Source organism: Anthonomus grandis, chromosome 20, assembly GCF_022605725.1.
Source record: "Anthonomus grandis grandis chromosome 20, icAntGran1.3, whole genome shotgun sequence".
NCBI classification, from domain to species: domain Eukaryota; kingdom Metazoa; phylum Arthropoda; class Insecta; order Coleoptera; family Curculionidae; genus Anthonomus; species Anthonomus grandis.
Window position 1 is genome coordinate 8,139,078 of NC_065565.1, and position 20,322 is coordinate 8,159,399.

The 20,322-nt window shown below is 30.1% G+C and overlaps 1 protein-coding gene across 1 annotated transcript; it reads left to right on the forward strand.

The window, feature by feature from the left end:
* The first annotated feature begins 1,092 nt into the window (after positions 1-1,092).
* LOC126747767 (V-type proton ATPase 16 kDa proteolipid subunit c) lies at positions 1,093-20,259 on the forward strand. The gene is made up of 3 exons (XM_050456564.1): positions 1,093-1,285; positions 9,266-9,455; positions 18,926-20,259. Exons 1-3 carry the CDS (start codon positions 1,201-1,203, stop codon positions 19,131-19,133), a joined length of 483 nt encoding a protein of 160 aa, XP_050312521.1. The 5' UTR covers positions 1,093-1,200; the 3' UTR covers positions 19,134-20,259.
* Positions 20,260-20,322: the final 63 nt, after the last annotated feature.

The window sequence follows — 20,322 nt, forward strand, 5'->3', positions numbered from 1 at the left end:
CATCTCGTAGCGCAACGACGTTAAGCAACCGAGTTCGGCTTCTCGTGCACAGATGGCGCTAGCTTCAGCATTGATTGATATTTCTATGATATAAGTTTGAATTTCCCGCCCTTACGTCACGTTTCGCGGAAAAAACACACTGTGAGCGCCATCTCGTAGCGCATCGACGTTAAGCAACCGAGTTCGGCTTCTCGTGCACAGATGGCGCTAGCTTCAGCATTGATTGATATTTCTATGATATAAGTTTGAATTTCCCGCCCTTACGTCACGTTTCGCGGAAAAAACACACTGTGAGCGCCATCTCGTAGCGCATCCACGTTAAGCAACCGAGTTCGGCTTCTCGTGCACAGATGGCGCTAGCGTTCGGTTGCATTGATTATTCCTATGATAAAGCATAATAGGCGTATTGATTTTTTTGTTAGCAACGTGGCTTATTGATTATATTTGACGTAAAAATCTTTATTATTATAATAGTGGGCTTTAATTAACGATTTTCACGAGTACGTTAAATGGTTTTGAAAATTACGTAACTTTTATGAAAAGTCCTTGTGATCGTTAGTTAATATTTGATTTAACGTAATAATTATTATAAAACACTTGTAATAATCTCAAGAAAGCACTTCAAACGTCAAGATGCAACGATATTTGAATTGAATTAGTCTAATTTCTTTTAAAGTGGCACTTCAGATCTTTAAGTGTTTCAAGAAATAATGCGCTGGGGGGGGTTTCGCGGAATTATTATGCAAATGACATTTGAATTTCCCGCCTCGACGTCACGTGCCGGAAACGGACGCGGCCGCGTGTCATATGACGCTACTAAACTGACTTTTTCATACCTCAACCTAAACCCGTGCCACTTCTTACATAACGTGAATCGCTTAAAAAAACCCGTGGATTTTTTTAATATATTTAATAACTAATTTAGTTCATTTAATCGATTATTTGTTTTGACGTAAAACCGTGACATCACCACCGATTCCACAAGAGGCCTCCCGATTGGCCGACGCGCGTCCTTAATACGAAAACCGACCAATAGCGGGGCCGCCTTCCACCTGATAATTCTCTTATCCGTCATATGACCCATTCTTGCCAGTGGCAATCGTGTAAGCCATATTTGTCAGTGGGTTCGCTGGTTCCGTTCTGTGTTGTGCACAATTTAAAGATCGTTCCGACCTGTAAATACTCCCCCGAATATTAAAGATGCCCTCCGAATTAACCGAGCAAAGTCCCGTTTACGGACCCTTTTTTGGCGTGATGGGGGCAGCCTCTGCCATCATATTCAGCGGTAAGTAACGTTTTTCTCGGGTTAGTCAGTCATTGTCGCTGCTACGTTATCGATTTATTTTATTTCGCGAATTCCGCTTTAATTTGCCCGTTTGATGGTTTATTTAATTCGATTAAGGGTCTTTGATCGATTTGACCTTACGGCAGCAGCATGAAATTTTCCCTGGGAATTAATTTTTTTCGCTCAAGTCTATTCATGGGCGTAGCGCGGGTCATATGCCAAGATTACACACGGATTCCGGCCTTTGTCGTTCGGAAAATCAATGCTTTGTCTCGCTTAAAGCGGTTTTTAAGGCATTTAGGCAGAAAAATGGGGTTTTTAGGCCCAGTTGCTTGGGTCACATGTTCTCCCAGACCCACCCTTTAACCCGATCAGGTTCCCTTAACTTTACATTCAATTCAAAAGTAAAATCAATAAATTTCAAGTACCCACTGTAGTACTCTCGAGTGTGACAATTTCAATATTCAAGTGCTCCTCGATTAAGTCTTGACCTGGGTTTATTGTTGTGTTTGGCATGGCATGGCATCTACTTGAAATAAAAATAGTTTTACATTCAATGGCACTCGAATATTCCAGTTTTAGAACCCTAAAAGAAGGGGCTGGGTTCGGTTTGGTACCACATGATTGCGACCCGGTCATGTGACTTTTCAAGGTTCAATGAAATCACATGAATATGCCTCCTACCTACCTAAGTTTGCTTAATAATATAAATATACTGAATTTTATTGATGTTAAGAGATTTTTACTCGAATTAACCTGACACTCCCGAGATCATGTGACGAGTTTCTTAAACCTTGCTTCATATCTCTGCGGTTAGTATGTATGCTCAATTTCACATGTTCTTCTCATGAATGTTCCAATTAATGGAGATGAGACTTAAACAGGCTCAAGAAATTTCTAATGTGTGCAATAATAGGTAGTCGAGTCACTTTTCCAGTGAGTTAACCTGTATTTCAATATATATTCAACTTCAATATATTCAACTTCTATATAAAATATTACAATTCTAAGAATATAAAGCACCTAGATACCAGAGTATCTGTATGTGCTATGGTAGAAACAATTTAAAAATTCTAATATATCAATGTTGTTACCCTTAGCAGGCTAGCCATTTGGTGCGACAAGAAGGTGCAGAGTAGATACTTCATTTTTCGAGACCCATGTATTTGATTCGTGATTTTTACTTTAAAAGTTGGTGTGAAACCTCCTGAAATTGGGTTTAAAATTATTTTTCTTACATTCTTGTTATAACATATTTTTCTCTCTAACCAATGGTTTTAGAGAGAATTAGGGAAAACCTTGTTAACAGTTTTTCCTAATTTTCTCGAGAACCATTAGGAGTATGGAAAATTTTCTTTTAGCATTGGATTCTGAATAAAAAATAGAATAAATCATGTAAAGTAATGTTTAGTCCTAAATCGAAGAATAAAAGAGTTATGGGGGATTTTTGAGAATTTTTTAGATAAAAAATTTTTTTGGAAAATAAAATTTTTTTTTTCATAAACTGATTATATGCTCAAAAAGGTTCAAAAAAGTCTTATAAAACTTTTTTGGAAAATGCACCTGGAAAAAGTTATAACCGATTTTTCAAAGTTTCCCTCAAAAATTCCATGGGGGTCATAATTTTGGATTTTATTTTTTTTCTGGAAAACTATTGGCTGGAGAAAAAAACTGTTTAAACAAAAGTTGTTTGGAATGTCAATGCGCATCAGATGCGATAGAAAAATAATTTTTAGGTCCAACGGTTTTCCGGAAAATTAGGAAAAACCTCTTAACAGTTTTTCCTCATTTTCTCGAAAACTATTTGAAAAATTTTAAATTTTCTTTCGGTATTGGATTCCCAATCAAAAATAGAACAAACCGTATAGAATAACATTTTGTCCAAAATTGATAAATAAAGGAGTTATGAGAGGTTTTTGAAAAAATGGAAAATTTTTGGGTCAAAAATGTGAAAAAAATTTTTTTTGAAAAAAAATTATCTTTTTTTTTGGAAATTGATAAAGTGCCCAAAGGGCTTCAAAAAAGTCTTATAAAACTTTTTTGGAAAATGTATCTGGAAAAAGTCATAACCGATTTTCCAGTTTCCCTCAAAAATTCCATAGGGGTCATAGTTTCGGATTTTATTTTTTTTCTGGAAAACTATTGGCTGGAGAAAAAAATTGTTTAAACAAAAGTTGTTTAGAATGTCAAGGCGCATCAGATGCAATAAAAAAATAATTTTTATATCCGGCAGTTTTCCGGAAAATTGAGGAAAACTCCAAAACAGTTTTTCTTCATTTTCTCGAAAACTATTGGGAATATAGAACATTTTCTTTTAGCATTCGATTTCTATTCAAAAATAGAACAAATTATGTAGAATAACATTTTATCCAAAATTGATAAATAAAAAAGTTATGAGAGATTTTTGAAAAAATGGAAAATTTTTGGGTCAAAAATGTGAAAAAAAAATTTTTTTTTTTTTAAAATTGATTTTTTTTTTGGAAATGGATAAAGAGCTCAGAAAACGCCAAAAAAGTCTTATAAAACTTTTTTGGAAAATGTACCTGGAAAAAGTTATACCCAAAAAAGTCTTCCTCAAAAAATCCATAGGGGCACCCCTGGAAAAATGTTCATAATTTTGGTTTTTATTTTTTTTCTGGAAAACTATTGGATGGAGTAAAAAATTGTTTAAACAAAAGTTGTTTAGAATGTCAAGGCGCATCGGATGCGTTAAAAAAATAATTTTTATATCCAGCAGTTTTCCAGAAAATTGGGAAAAACCCTAAAACAGTTTTTCCTCATTTTCTCGAAAACTATTGGGTATATTGAAGATTTTTTTTTAGCAATGGATTCCTCATCAAAAATAGAACAAATTATAAAGAATAAGATTTTGTCGTAAATTTCATAATTAAGGAGTTATGGAGGATTTTTGGAAAATTGGAAAATTTTTGGACGAAAAATTTGAAAAAAAAAATTTTTTGGAAAAATTGGTTTTTTTTTTTTGGTATCGATAAATCGCTCAAAAAACATGAAAAAAGTTTTATAAAACTTTTGATGAATGTACTAGAAAAATGTTATATCCAAAAAATAAACGAAAAAATCAAAATTTTTAAATTTCTCAAAAACCGTTAATTTCTCAAAAAATTTCATTCTTATATGAAAGTGAGAAAATGATATGGAGATCATAAGGGTTTTCGAATAATGACTCTATCTTTAATAGCAAAGAAGTTATCCAAAATTTTGTGAAGTGTTGACATCATAAACATGCTAAAAATTCAAAATTTTCAAATTACTCGAAAACCGTCAATTTCTCAAAAAATGTCATTCTTATATAAAAGTGAGAAAATGATTTGGAGATCTTAAGGATCTTTGAATCATGACTCTATCTTTAATAGCAAAGAAGTTATCCAAAATTTTGTAAAGTGCATCGAAATTTCTCAAAAACTGTGAATTTGTCAGAAAATTTTATTCTTTACGGAATATAGAAAATTTTCTTTTAGCACTGGAATCCCAGTTAAAAATAGAACAAATCGTGTAGAATAACATTTTGTCGTAAATCTCAAATTAAAGAAGTTATGGGGGATTTTTGAAAATTTTTGGGTGAAAAATTTGAAAAAAAAAATTTTTGGAAAAATTTGATTTTTTTTTTTTGGAAATCGATAAATCGCTTAAAAAACAACAAAAAAGTCTTATAAAACTTTTTTGAAAAATGTACCTGAAAAAAGTTATACCCAAAGAAGTCTTCCTGGAAAAATCCAAAGGGGTACCCATGGGAAAATGTTCCAAATTTAGGTTTTTATTTTTTTTCTGGAAAACTATTGGTCGGAGAAAAAAAATTGTTAGAACAAAAGTTGTTTAGAATGTCAATGCGCATCAGATGCCATAGAAAAATCGTTTTTACATCCAGCGGTTTTCCGGAAAATTGAGGAAAACTCCAAAACAGTTTTTCCTTATTTTCTCGAAAACTATTGGGAATATTGAAAATTTTCTTGGAGCATTGGAATCCTGATCAAAAATAGAACAAATTATATAGAATAACATTTTGTCCAAAATTGATAAATAAAGGAGTTATGAGAGGTTTTTGAAAAAATTGAAAATTTTTGGGTCAAAAATGCGAAAAAAATTTTTTTTTTAAAAAATTGATTTTTTTTTTTGGGAATGGATAAAGTGCCTAAAGGGCTCCAAAAAAGTCTTATAAAACTTTTTTGGAAAATGTAACTGGAAAAAGTTATACCCAAAAAAGTCTCCCTCAAAAATTTCAAAGGGGTACCCCTGGAAAAATGTTCATAATTTCGGTTTTTATTTTTTTTCTGGAAAACTATTGGATGGAGTAAAAAATTGTTTAAACAAAAGTTGTTTAGAATGTCAAGACGCATCGGATGCGTTAAAAAAATAATTTTTATATCCAGCAGTTTTCCAGAAAATTGGGAAAAACCCTAAAACAGTTTTTCCTCATTTTCTCAAAAACTATTGAGAATATTGAAAATTTTCTTGGAGCATTAGAATCCTGATCAAAAATAGAACAAATTATATAGAATAACATTTCGTCCAAAATTGATAAATAAAGGAGTTATGAGAGGTTTTTAAAAAATTGAGAAAATTTTTGGTGAAAAATTTGAAAAAAAAAATTTTTTTTCAAAAAAATTTTTTTTTTTAATAAACGGATAAATTACTCAAAAAACTTCAAAAAACCTTTATAAAACTTTTTTGAAAAATGTACCAAAAAAAAGTTATAGCCAATTAATCACACACAGACCTAACCCTGGAATCTGAGGTAACTTGCCTCATAACTCAACTTCTACCTCTCAGATTTTAGTGATTTTTGCTTTCAAACCTACTTTAGGACCTTCTCAACATTTTTGTGGACAAAATGACGTAAATCCATGCAATAGCAACTTTTTTTCAAGGGGCCAATAGTATAGCATAACATAATTATTTTTTTATTTTCGACTTCAATTAAATAATTCTTGAACATGTTCTTTAACATAACATACGTTTATACAGCTTCTGGATAACATCTAATTTATGCATAAATAAACATCGCAGTTCATTATTTTCAGGATCAAAATATATTTTCAATTTTTTCTTGTAATAATAATTAATCGAGTTAACCGAGAAAGAAAATGTGCAATAATACGTTAAAAATAAACGGGTGGGTACATATTGATTCAGTTCCTTATCTCGGTCTCATGATATCTGGCTTTATGTAATTATCCTCGTTCATGTGATATAGGAGGTGTCTTATCGAGTTTATCTGTGCTGTATTTAAAATTCCAACTGCTTTTATAGCTCAAAATGGTCTGGAATATCAATACACCACATATTTCTAAGTTATTTAAGAGACTTTCATGATTCGCACAGGGTCAAAACCTTTAGAGAAGTCAACGAAAATATTCACAGGATCTAAATCCAATTGATTTTGTAAGAGAGCGTTTGTTAAGTTCATCAAATTTAGTCACAATGATTTTGCAGAAGAGTTTTTCACTGGTAAACAGTGTGGGGTGGGTGGGGGGCTAAGGGTAGACTTCATAAAAAACAATGTTTTTTTGCATAAAATATTTGAAATAAAATTGACCGGTTTTCTTTAGAACAATTTGACATATGAACCATTCCTGTAGGTCTAATACTTTCTGAGCTAGACCCAGTTGTATAGGTCAAGCCCCCATGATCACCAGATTTAAGGTCTTTAGAACAAACTTTTCTACAGTTTTTTGAGGAACAATTTAATATATAAATCTGAAATTTTCTCACTAGATTTGAGATGATTCTATTCATCTGGCGTAAACCTACTTAAATGACATTGTGACGTCAAAGAAACAGTGACGTCCTAACAAGACTCAGTGGTTTTATGACATTAATAAAATTCTCCTAATTTTTCCATGTTCGCTTCAATTAAATCAAAAATTGTTTTTTTATTAATAAAACCCTTAGCCCCCCACCCACCCCACACAGTTTACCAGTGAAAAATTCTGTGCAAAATCATTATTTTTAAAAAAACCACAGTGATATTTCAAGTGAATTTTTTACTGGTAAACAGTGTGGGGTGGGTGGGGGGGGCAAGGGTAGACTTCATGAAAAACAGTTTTTTTTTTGGCACTTGTAATTGGCTCTAGCTCAGAAAGTATTAAACCTACAAGAATGGTTCATATTATATCAAATTGTTTTAAACAAAACCAGTCAATTTCATTTCAATTATTTTATGCAAAAATAACTGTTTTTTTTATTAAGTCTACTCTTAGCCCCCCACCCACCCCACACTGTTTACCAGTAAAAAATTCACTTGAAAAATCACTATTTTTTTTGAAAAACGATGATTTTGTCACAGAATTTTTCACTGGTAAACAATGTGGGGTGGGTGGGGGGCTACGGGTTATATTAATAAAAAAAAAATGTTTTTTCAGTAGTAGCCACTATACTTCAATCAAAATTTTGATTTACTACTATTCTATCAATGTCCCAGATACACTTAGTATTATCCAAGGTGCGTCTATTTTTTTTTGTTTCACCTCAAATCAAATACAAATTCAATGCCGACACATCATAATAACAGTTCCGAATAATGGTCTACAAATGACCTGAAACTGGAACGGAGCCAACAGTCTGTTACGGTCGTCTAGTCCGATGTTCCTTACCCAGTTTTTGTTGTAGCGTTTTTTGATTTAATTGAAGCGAAGATGGAAAAATTAGGAGAGTTTTATTAATGTCATAAAACCACTGAGTCTTGTTAGGACGTCACTGTTTCTTTGACGTCACAATGCTATCTAAGTAGGTTCTGAATTAATAATTTCAATTTGTTATGAAGTAATTTATTTTCTAAAAAAATTAATTGTTTGGCCAATTTTTTGTCTATAGGATCAAATTTTCTACACAGAATCCATCTAGGCAATCCCTGCTATAATGCTGTGAAGAAATTATAAAAATATCTTAATTAGTTTGGATTTTATATAGAAAAATGTCCCAAGACAATTAGAAAAGTTTGTTCTAAAGACCTTAAATCTGGTGATCATGCAGGCTTGACCTATATAAAACTGGCTCCAGCTCAGCAAGTATTAGACCTACAGAAACGGTTCATATATTGAATTGTTCTAAAGAAAACAGTCAATTTCGTTTCAATAATTTAATGCAAAAAAAACTGTTTTTTCATAAAGTTTACCCTTAGCCCCCCACCCACCCCACATACTTTACCAGTGAAAAATTCTGTGGCAAAATCATTGTTTTTCAAAATAACACACATACTAAATATTTATATATAATTTAAATAAACAATTTTATTCACGTATAAATGATTTGATAAAACAGTGATTTTTCAAGTGAATTTTTACTGGTAAACAATGTAGAGTGGGTGGGGGGCTAAGGGTAGACTTTATGAAAAAAACGTTACTTTTGCACAAAATAATTGAAATGAAATTGACTGATTTTGTTTAGAACAATTTGATATATGAACCATTTTTGTAGATTTAATACTTTCTGAGCTAGAGCCAATTACAAGTGCCAAAAAAAAAACTGTTTTTCATGAAGTCTATAAATAATTGAAATAAAATTGACTGGTTTTTTTAGAACAATTTGATATATGAACCATTCCTATAGGTCTAATACTTGCTGAGCTAGAGCCAGTTTTATGTAGGTCAAGACAAACAAAAAAGAACAAAAATGAAGTTAAATGTTCAAAATGGTTGCCATTCACGGCTTGACAATATCCAAGGCGATCAATAAAAAGTCGATTGGTGTTAGGTCAGGCGACCTAGCAGGCCATTCGATGGGTCCTCTCCTTCCTATCCACCGATTGGGAAAGGTTTCATCCAAAAATGTACGCATAGTGCGGAACACATGCCTGAATTTTTTTTTTTATGAATTTAGACATAACTGTTGGGATGCACTGTATGTAAACAATTTGGTCCCAGATGAAAAATTGTGCACTTTATTAAAGTAATAGTAGTAAATAATAAATTACAAAGTAGTACGACTACTACTACTATAATAGAAGTCAACCTGTTATTTTAGCCCTCGGTGCGGCCTACGGAACCGCCAAATCCGGTACCGGGATCGCCGCCATGTCGGTGATGCGACCGGAACTGATCATGAAATGCATTATTCCGGTGGTCATGGCCGGTATCATCGCCATTTACGGACTGGTCATAGCGATCCTTATCGCCGGTAATATTGCGCAACCGCCCGAATACACCCTCTACAAGTAAGTATTTATTTGTGTTGTCATTTTGTATTGTGCAAAATAAGAAGTTCAGGGATGTGCTTAAAGTGTTTTTATGTTACCCTCCCCCCTTCCCACATGTGAAAATTGCCTGGAACAAACTAATTTATTGCCTCATCTTTTTCCCTTTTAGCTACTTCTTGCTTGTATTTATTTATAATTTCTTTAATGTGTTTCCTTATTATCCCTTCCTGTTTCTTCCCTGTTCCCTTCTATTTCCTGGTCTCACCTTTAACTTTCTTCATCTCAATAATCATTTGGACTTTAGGAAGTTAAGAGTTGCATTGAAGTTTCTGTTTAATTGCAGTTGAGGTCAGTGGTTCCAATAATGTTTCCTAAATAGTGTTTAATGTCACTTTAAGAGAGTTCTTTAAAAGAAACGTGGGTAAATTGGTCCTGGATAATATGGAAAATTTTAAGAAAAATGTAACTTAAATAATTTATTGTTTGTAATAAGATTTATTGAGTTAATTTGTTTTAATTATTAATGAATTGCTTGGAAATCCTGTTAAATGAATAGTATTTTAATAATAATTAAAAATGATCACTTTTTTTAGTTGAAACCTCAATTGATCCTTGACCAGAAGGATGTTTTCTCAAGGGGGTAAACCCCTAAACAGTTTTTCCTTATTTTCTCAAAAAGTAATGGGAGTATGGGAAATTTTCTTTTAGCATTGGATTCCTTATGAAAACTAGAACGAATCATGTAGAATAACATTTAGTCGGAAATTGCAAAATAAAGAAGTTATGAAGGATTTTTGAAAAAGTTTGAGTGAAAAATTTGGAAAAAATTTTTTTTGAAAAAATTTAATTTTTTTTTTGGAAAAGGATAAATTGCCCAAAAAGGTTCAAAAAAGTCTTATAAAACTTTTTTGAAAAATGTACCAAAAAAAAGTTATACTCAAAAAAGTCTTCCTTGAAAAATCCAAAGGGGTCCCCTGGAAAAATGTTCATAATTTTGGTTTTTATTTTTTTTCTGGAAAACTATTGGTTGGAGAAGAAAATTGTTTAAATAAAAGTTGTTTGGAATGTCAATGCGCATCAGATGCGATAGAAAAATAATATTTAGCTCCAACGGTTTTCCGGAAAATTGAGGAAAACTCCTAAACAGTTTTTCCTCATTTTCTCGAAAACTATTGGGAAAATGGAAAATTTTCTTTTGGTATTGAATTCCCAATCAAAAATGGAACAAATTATGTAGAATAAGATTTTGTCCAAAATTGATAAATAAAGGAGTTATGAAGGATTTTTAAAAAAATGAAAAATTTTTGGGTCAAAATTTTGAAAAAAAAATTTTTTTGAAAAAATTTTTTTTTTTTTGGAAATGGATAAAGAGCTCAAAAAACGTCAAAAAAGTCTTATAAAAATTTTTTGGAAAATGTACCTGTAAAGAGTTATACCCAATTTTCCCAAAAATTCCTCCCTCAAAAAATCCAAAGGGGTACCCCTGGAAAAATGTCCATAATTTTGGTTTTTATTTTTTTTCTGGAAAACTATTGGTTGGAGAAAAAAATTGTTTAAACAAAAGTTGTTTGGAATGTCAATGCGCATCATATGCAATAAAAAAATAATTTTTAAGTCCAGTAGTTTTCCGGAAAATTGAGGAAAACTCTTAAACAGTTTTTCCTCATTTTCTCGAAAACTATTGGAAAAATTTAAAATTTTCTTTCGGTATTGGATTCTCAATCAAAAATGGAACAAATTATGTAGAATAAGATTTTGTCCAAAATTGATAAATAAAGGAGTTATGGAGGATTTTTAAAAAAAATGAAAAATTTTTGGGTCAAAATTGTGAAAAAAAAATTTTTTTTGAAAAATTTTATTTTTTTTTTGGAAATGGATAAAGAGCTTAAAAAACGTGAAAAAAGTCTTATAAAACTTTTTTGTAAAATGTACTTGGAAAAAGTTATGCTCAAAAAAGTTTCCCTCAGAAAATCCAAAGGGGTACCCCTGGAAAAATGTTCATAATTTCGGTTTTTATTTTTTTTCTGAAAAACTATTGGTTGGAGAAAAAAATTGTTTAAACAAAAGTTGTTTGGAATGTCAATGCGCATCATATGCAATAAAAAAATAATTTTTAAGTCCAGTAGTTTTCCGGAAAATTGAGGAAAACTCTTAAACAGTTTTTCCTCATTTTCTCGAAATCTATTGGAAAATTTAAAATTTTCTTCCGGTATTGGATTCCCAATCAAAAATGGAACAAATTATGTAGAATAAGATTTTGTCCAAAATTGATAAATAAAGGAGTTATGAAGGATTTTTAAAAAAATTAAAAATTTTTGGGTCAAAATTTTGAAAAAAAAAATTTTTTGAAAAAAAATTTTTTTTTATTGGAAATGGATAAAGAGCTCAAAAAACTTCAAAAAAGTCTTATAAAATTTTTTTGGAAAATGTACCTGTAAAGAGTTATACCCAATTTTCCCAATAATTCCTCCCTCAAAAAATCCAAAGGGGTACCCCTGGAAAAATGTTCATAATTTCGGTTTTTATTTTTTTTCTGGAAAACTATTGGTTGGAGAAAAAAATTTTTTAAATAAAAGTTGTTTGGAATGTCAATGCGCATCAGATGCAATAGAAAAATAATTTTTAGGTTCAACGGTTTTCCGGAAAATTGAGGAAAACTCTTAGACCGTTTTTCCTCATTTTCTCGAAAACTATTAGAAAAATTGAAAATTTTCTTTCGGTATTGGATTCCCAATCAAAAATGGAACAAATTATGTAGAATAAGATTTTGTCCAAAATTGATAAATAAAGGAGTTATGAAGGATTTTTAAAAAAATTAAAAATTTTTGGGTCAAAATTTTGAAAAAAAAAATTTTTTGAAAAAAAATTTTTTTTTTATTGGAAATGGATAAAGAGCTCAAAAAACTTCAAAAAAGTCTTATAAAATTTTTTTGGAAAATGTACCTGTAAAGAGTTATACCCAATTTTCCCAATAATTCCTCCCTCAAAAAATCCAAAGGGGTACCCCTGGAAAAATGTTCATAATTTCGGTTTTTATATTTTTTCTGGAAAACTATTGGTTGGAGAAAAAAATTTTTTAAATAAAAGTTGTTTGGAATGTCAATGCGCATCAGATGCGATAGAAAAATAATTTTTAGGTTCAACGGTTTTCCGGAAAATTGAGGAAAACTCTTAGACCGTTTTTCCTCATTTTCTCGAAAACTATTAGAAAAATTGAAAATTTTCTTTCGGTATTGGATTCCCAATCAAAAATGGAACAAATTATGTAGAATAAGATTTTGTCCAAAATTGATAAATAAAGGAGTTATGAAGGATTTTTAAAAAAATGAAAAATTTTTGGGTCAAAATTGTGAAAAAAAATTTTTTTGAAAAAAATTATTTTTTTTTTGGAAATGGATAAAGAGCTCAAAAAACGTCAAAAAAGTCTTATAAAACTTTTTTGGAAAATGTACCTGGAAAAAGTTATACCCAAAAAAGTCTTTCTCAAAAAATCCAAAGGGGTACCCCTGGAAAAATGTTCATAATTTCGGTTTTTATTTTTTTTCTGGAAAACTATTGCTTAAAGAAAAAAATTGTTTAAACAAAAGTTGTTTGGAATGTCAATGCGCATCAGATGCAATAAAAAAATAATTTTTATATCCAGCAGTTTTCCGGAAAATTGAGGAAAACTTTTAATCAGTTTTTCCTCATTTTCTCAAAAACTATTGAGATTAATAAAAATTTTCTGTCAGCATTAGATTTATGGCCAAAAATAGAACAAATAATATAGAATAACATTTAGTCCTAAATCTCAAAATAAAGAAGTTATGAAGGATTTTTGAAAAATTGGAAAAATTTTGAAAAAAAAAAATTTTTGAAAAAAAATTTTTTTTTTTTTGAAAACTGATTAAACACTTAAAAAACATCAAAAAAGTCTTATAAACCTTTTTTATAAAATGCACCTGAAAAATGTTATGCGCGATTTTCCAAAAAAATTCAAGGGAGAAATGTTCATAATCTGGACTTTAATTGTTTTTTTCTATTAAACTATTGGTTAAAGAAAAAAATCGTTTTAATAAAAGTTGTTTGGAATTTCAATGCGCATCATATGCAACAAAAAAATAATTTTTAAGTCCAACAGTTTTCCAGAAAATTGAGAACAACCTCTTAACAGTTTTTCCTACACTCCTTAAGCGCTTAAACTTATTATATTGAAACCACTGGTTTAACTCTAAAAAAAAACTTTAAATTCAATTTTTTTAACAATTGCCAAGATCTTGCTTCACAAATCATTGCCGTATCATCTGCAAAACTAAGAAGCTTCAATTTAAGTTTAATAAAAAAAACAATTACCTTCAATTGTAACCTGTGTGGTGGATCTTTCCTTTCTAAATGTATTTTGCAATTCATCCCTCCCAAGCAACGCATCATATATTAGTATGGTTAAATATATATTTATTAAATTGTAAAATATACGTATATCATATACTATTCTGTTGAATAAAATTGACACTATTTAGTTTTAAAACTTGATTACTACACCTCAAATTTTTTATGAAATTCGTTTGAAAAATCACTGTTTTTCGTCCATTTTATCTAATATAATAGGGCTGTTTTTGTATTAAATCTTTATAAATATACATATATTTAATTATATGAAATTTAAATAAACAAACTGCGTTATTATATTAAATATTAACGACGAAATCTTTTATTCATGTTTATTATTTTGGAAAACAATGATTTTTTGAAAACAATTTCTTACTGGTAAGTTGTGTGGGGTGGGTGGGGGGTGTAAGGGTAGTTTTAATTAAAAATGTTTTTTTTTTTAATAATTGTATTATTAAAATAAATATTTCATGCAATAAAAACGTTTTTTTAATAAAATTACCCTTGCCCCCCCACCCACCCCACACATTTTATCAGTAAGAAATTCTTCTGCAAAATCATTGTTTTTATATTAAATGTTTATACATATTTTATTTAAAATTATAATAAATTTAAATAAAAAAAAATTATTCATGTATTTTATTTGATAAAACCGTGAATTTGCAGAAGAGTTTTTTACTGGATAAAAATGTGGGGTGGGTGGGGGGCCAAGGGTTGTATTGATGAAAAACATTCTCTTGCATAAAATAATTTAAAATAAATAGAGTAATTTTTCAAAAATATTGTACAAAAAAGCTTCCAGGGCACAGATTTACTTGATTTTTTCGGTAAAAACTGAAAAACATCTCAAACAAAAAACCCTTTTTTTAACAATACTACCCTTAGCCCCCCACCCACCCCACAAATTGACCCAGTATGAAATTTTTTGGAAAAGTCACTGTTTTTTGTTTGTAATCCTTAATTTATTAACACTGTTTTTGTATTAAATATTTATATATAAAATTTTTTACAGATATAAATAATAATTTTGGGTCATAGTTTTTTTCTTCTATATTAGTTCATTTTTTTAAATTTTATATATAAATATTTAATACGAAAACAGTGTTAATAAATTAAAGATTATATACGAAAAACAGTGATATTTCAGAAGAATTTTTTACTGGTAAAGAATGTGGGGTGGGTGGGGGGGCAAGGGTAATTTTATTAAAAAAACGTTTTTATTGCATAAAATAATTAATTCATTAAATAATTTACACTCTCAGGTTACAGTTTTTTTTTTTTTTTTTTTTAATTTTTACTATTATGTTGTAACTATAACTATTCTGATTAAAATTTGTACTGGCCCAAGCAACAACAGAGGATATTTTTGGTTGAATTTCACCTACAAATATCGAAAAAAGTATTAATGCAAAAACTAAAGATTTGTGACCAGCGATTTTTTTAAAAAGCATTTTTTCTCTCAGACAATTATTTACTGCTAAAATATTGTTTTTCATTAATACAACCCTTAGCCCCCCACCCACCCCACATTCTTTACCAGTAAGAAATTCTATTGAAAAATCACTATTTTTTAAAATAGTCCGTTGCCTGTGCTCTTGGATTATTTTGTTTATTTAAATTAAATATAATTTTATATATAATTATTTAATACAAAAACAGTGTTAATAAATTAAAGATAATATAAGAAAAACAGTTATTTTTCAAATAAATTTCTTACTGGTAAAGTATGTGGGGTGGGTGGGGGGTGTAAGGGTAGTTTTATTAAAAAATTGTTTTTTTCTTTTACAAAAAACAATTGTTTTTCAAAAATATTACCCTTACCCCCCCCACCCACCTTACACATTTACCAGTAAAAAATTCTTCTGAAAAATCACTGTTTTTCTTTTGTAATCCTTAATTTATTAACACTGTTTTTGTATTAAATTATTATATATAAAATTATATTAAATTTAAATAAATAAATTAACCCAATAGAATAGACAACATAGTTTTTTAAAAACAGTGATTTTGCAGAAGAATTTCTTACTGGTAAAGTGTGTGGGGTGGGTGGGGGGCTAAGGGTAGTATTGTTAAAAAAGGGTGTTTTTGTTTGAGATGTTTTTCAGCTTTTATCGAAAAAATCAAGTAAATCCGTGCTCTGGAAGCTTTTTTGTACAATTCTTTGAAAAATTACTCTATTTATTTTAAATTATTTTATGCAATAAAAACGTTTTTCATTAATACAACCCTTGGCCCCCCACCCACCCCACACGCTTTACCAGTAAAAAATTCCCTTGCAAAATTACTATTTTATCAAATAATACACTTGAATAAAATTGTTTATTTAAATTTAATATAATTTTAAATAAATTATATATAAACATTTAATATAAAAACGATGATTTTGCAGAAGAATTTCTTACTGGATAAAAATGTAGGGTGGGTGGGGGGTCAAGGGTACTTTTAAATAAAAAATGTTTTTATTGCATTAAATAATTTACAGTGGTACGTACTAACTATTAATTATTGTGACATTGCAATAAAGGTGTTATCCAAAGCTACCCTTGACCCATCCGAGGCCTAAGCAAGACACCATGGTTAAAAAAAACGTTTATTTTTGGTTCAATTTTAACTACAAATATCGAGAAAAGTATCGATGCAGAAACTAAAGATTTGTGACCAGTGATTTTTTTTAAAAAAGCATTTTTTTCTTTCAAGCAATTATTTAATGCAAGAAATACGTTTTTTTAATAAAACTACCCTTAGCCCCCCACCCACCCCACATACTTTACTACTTTTTTTAAAAAAACGTTTTTATTGCATAAAATAATTCATTCATTAAATAATTTACACTCTCAGGTTACAGTTTTTTTTTTTTTTAATTTTTACTATTATGTTGTAACTATAACTATTCTGATTAAAATTTGTACTGGCCCAAGCAACAACAGAGGATATTTTTGGTTGAATTTCACCTACAAATATCGAAAAAAGTATCAATGCAAAAACTAAAGATTTGTGACCAGCGATTTTTTTAAAAAGCATTTTTTCTCTCAGACAATTATTTACTGCCAAAATATTGTTTTTCATTAATACAACCCTTAGCCCCCCACCCACCCCTCATTCTTTACCAGTAAGAAATTCTATTGAAAAATCACTATTTTTTAAAATAGTCCGTTGCATGTGCTCTTGGATTATTTTGTTTATTTAAATTAAATATAATTTTATATATAATTATTTAATACAAAAACAGTGTTAATAAATTAGAGATAATATAAAAAAAACAGTTATTTTTCAAATAAATTTCTTACTGGTAAAGTATGTGGGGTGGGTGGGGGGTGTAAGGGTAGTTTTCTTAAAAAATGGTTTTTTTCTTTTACAAAAAACAATTGTTTTTCAAAAATATTACCCTTACCCTCCCACCCACCCCACACATTTACCAGTAAAAAATTCTTCTGAAAAATCACTGTTTTTCTTTTGTAATCCTTAATTTATTAACACTGTTTTTGTATTAAATTATTATATATAAAATTATATTAAATTTAAATAAATAAATTAACCCAATAGAACAGACAACATAGTTTTTTAAAAAACAGTGATTTTGCAGAAGAATTTCTTACTGGTAAAGTGTGTGGGGTGGGTGGGGGGCTAAGGGTAGTATTGTTAAAAAAAGGGTGTTTTTGTTTGAGATGTTTTTCAGCTTTTATCGAAAAAATCAAGTAAATCCGTGCTCTGGAAGCTTTTTTGTACAATTCTTTGAAAAATTACTCTATTTATTTTAAATTATTTTATGCAATAAAAACGTTTTTCATTAATACAACCCTTGGCCCCCCACCCACCCCACACGCTTTACCAGTAAAAAATTCCCTTGCAAAATTACTATTTTATCAAATAATACACTTGAATAAAATTGTTTATTTAAATTTAATATAATTTTAAATAAATTATATATAAACATTTAATATAAAAACGATGATTTTGCAGAAGAATTTCTTACTGGATAAAAATGTAGGGTGGGTGGGGGGTCAAGGGTACTTTTAAATAAAAAATGTTTTTATTGCATTAAATAATTTACAGTGGTACGTACTAACTATTAATTATTGTGACATTGCAATAAAGGTGTTATCCAAAGCTACCCTTGACCCATCCGAGGCCTAAGCAAGACACCATGGTTAAAAAAACGTTTATTTTTGGTTCAATTTTAACTACAAATATCGAGAAAAGTATCGATGCAGAAACTAAAGATTTGTGACCAGTGATTTTTTTTAAAAAAGCATTTTTTTCTTTCAAGCAATTATTTAATGCAAGAAATACGTTTTTTTAATAAAACTACCCTTAGCCCCCCACCCACCCCACACACTTTACCAGTAAGAAATTTTACTGAAAAATCCCTATTTTTTAAAATAGTATGTTGTCTGTGCTATTGGGTTAATTTGTTTATTTAAATTTAATATAATTTTATATATAATTATTTAATACAAAAACAGTGATTTTTCAACGGAATTTCTTACTGGTAAAGTATGTGGGGTGGGTGGGGGGCTAAGGGTAGTTTTTTTAATAAATGGTTTTTATCTTTTACAACAAAAATTGTTTTTCAAAAAACTACCCTTACACCCCCCACCCACCCCACACTGTTTACCAGTAAGAAATTCTTCTGCAAAATCATTGTTTTTATATTAAATATTTATATATAAAATTATTATCAGATTTAAATAATGTATATTGGGTCATAGTTTTTTTTCTTCTATATTAGTTCTTTTATTTAAATTTTATATTTAATCATTTAATACAAAAACGGTGTTAATAAATTAAGGATTACGAACAAAAAACAGTGATTTTTCAGAAGAATTTCTTACTGGATAAAAATGTGGGGTGGGTGGGGGGGCAAGGGTAATTTTATTAAAAAAAACCGTTTTTTTTTTGCAGTAAATTTTTTTTTATATCGATATTTCTAGTTAAATTTCAACCAAAAATAAACGTTTATTTAACCATAGTGTGTTGCTTGGGGCTCATATAGGTCAAGGGTAACAATTAGTTATAGTAGGCACCCACTGTTCCATAGTGTCCCCGTTCCAAATTCAGTCAACACCCCGCCAAAGTTGCCGTTCAACGACTGAATTTTTTTTTTTTTTTGCACTTTTCAGAGGTTTCTTGCATTTGGGCGCCGGCCTCGCCGTCGGTTTCTCCGGCTTGGCGGCGGGCTTCGCCATCGGCATCGTGGGAGACGCCGGGGTGCGGGGCACCGCCCAACAGCCCCGACTCTTCGTCGGCATGATCCTGATCCTCATTTTCGCCGAGGTGTTGGGTCTCTACGGGCTCATCGTCGCCATTTTCCTTTACACCAAAAATTAAACAACATTAACAACAACAAATTTAATTAATTAATTAATTATTGTTTTCTCACTTTTTTTTGTCGGAGTTTCGAACGTTTTGTCATCATCATCATCAGTCATCAACGTCAGGTTCTTTTCCCCAGTTAAAGTATAAAATACATACACGAGCTCACGATATTTATGGTCGTATGATAGGTGGGGTTCTGTCATTAGGCCCCGCCCTATCATATTGTAAATAAGGTCATTTTATCAAGTCCCCTCAGAGGTATACTTATTATAATTAATTATTATTGTATAGTCTATAGGTTTTTAGGTTACCTTTTTATTAAGAAGAAGAACTACTTTATTGAGTTCCCAACAATAATAAAAGTTAAATAGCACAATTTATTTTAAACCCATTTAGAGACAATGAAGTAGAAGAAGAAGAGGAGGAGCTTTTTCTTTTGTTTTTTTTCTTTTGTTTATTATTCATTCATTCTACATATCATCCGCTCACTTGATGATTGATTGAATATTATTCACTACTATCGATGATGCGAGTAGAATACCACCATCTTCGTAAGAGTCGTGCGTGTTTCAGTATTACAATAATATATTATTAAGTTCTATGATTATCGGTGTCTAAAATTGTTGTAAATAATAAAATAATAATAATAGCAGCAGCAGCATCATCATCATCATCATCATCAGAAGAAGAAGAAGAAGAAGAAGAAGAGGGTTTGGTGTCCATATATGCATAGTTGTTACTCGTGTTAGCTTCCTAAATAAATTACATAAGTAGTTCAGGTAAAACTCTGTTGAATATTCGAGGATGTTCAACAGTGTTTTGTTTTACTACTAACATTAGTCAGATGGTATAAAATAATATATTTCCCGTTTTTAATTTAGCCAAACTGTAATGCTTTGAAGAGGAAGATGCGATAAGGAAACACGTCTGTCTTTTGTCTTTTTTTATCGCATCAAAAAAAAAAAAAAAAAGACAAAAGACGTTCGTTTGTTTATTCGTTTGTTTGTTTGTTTGTTGTAGTAGAGCGCGTAAGTAAGACGTAGCGGGATGGTCTCTGTTGTAATGAAGGGAACAGCGAAATTATGTTGAAAATAAAATAATTTGTACATTCCATTACAATTTCTGTTTTATCAAACGATTCGTGTTTTTCATTTTGTCCAATTTGTGTGAAGAATGTCCGTGGACCAGTTGATTGGGGGCT

What these genes read in the sequence shown, in the direction of transcription:
- LOC126747767 (XM_050456564.1), top strand. Translation starts at nt 1,201, where the DNA reads ATGCCCTCCGAATTAACCGAGCAAAGTCCCGTTTACGGACCCTTTTTT. An exon ending in CTCTGCCATCATATTCAGCG is followed by an intron (nt 1,286 to 9,265) that starts GTAAGTAACGTT and finishes CTGTTATTTTAG; the next exon opens with CCCTCGGTGCGGCCTACGGA. An exon ending in CCCGAATACACCCTCTACAA is followed by an intron (nt 9,456 to 18,925) that starts GTAAGTATTTAT and finishes TGCACTTTTCAG; the next exon opens with AGGTTTCTTGCATTTGGGCG.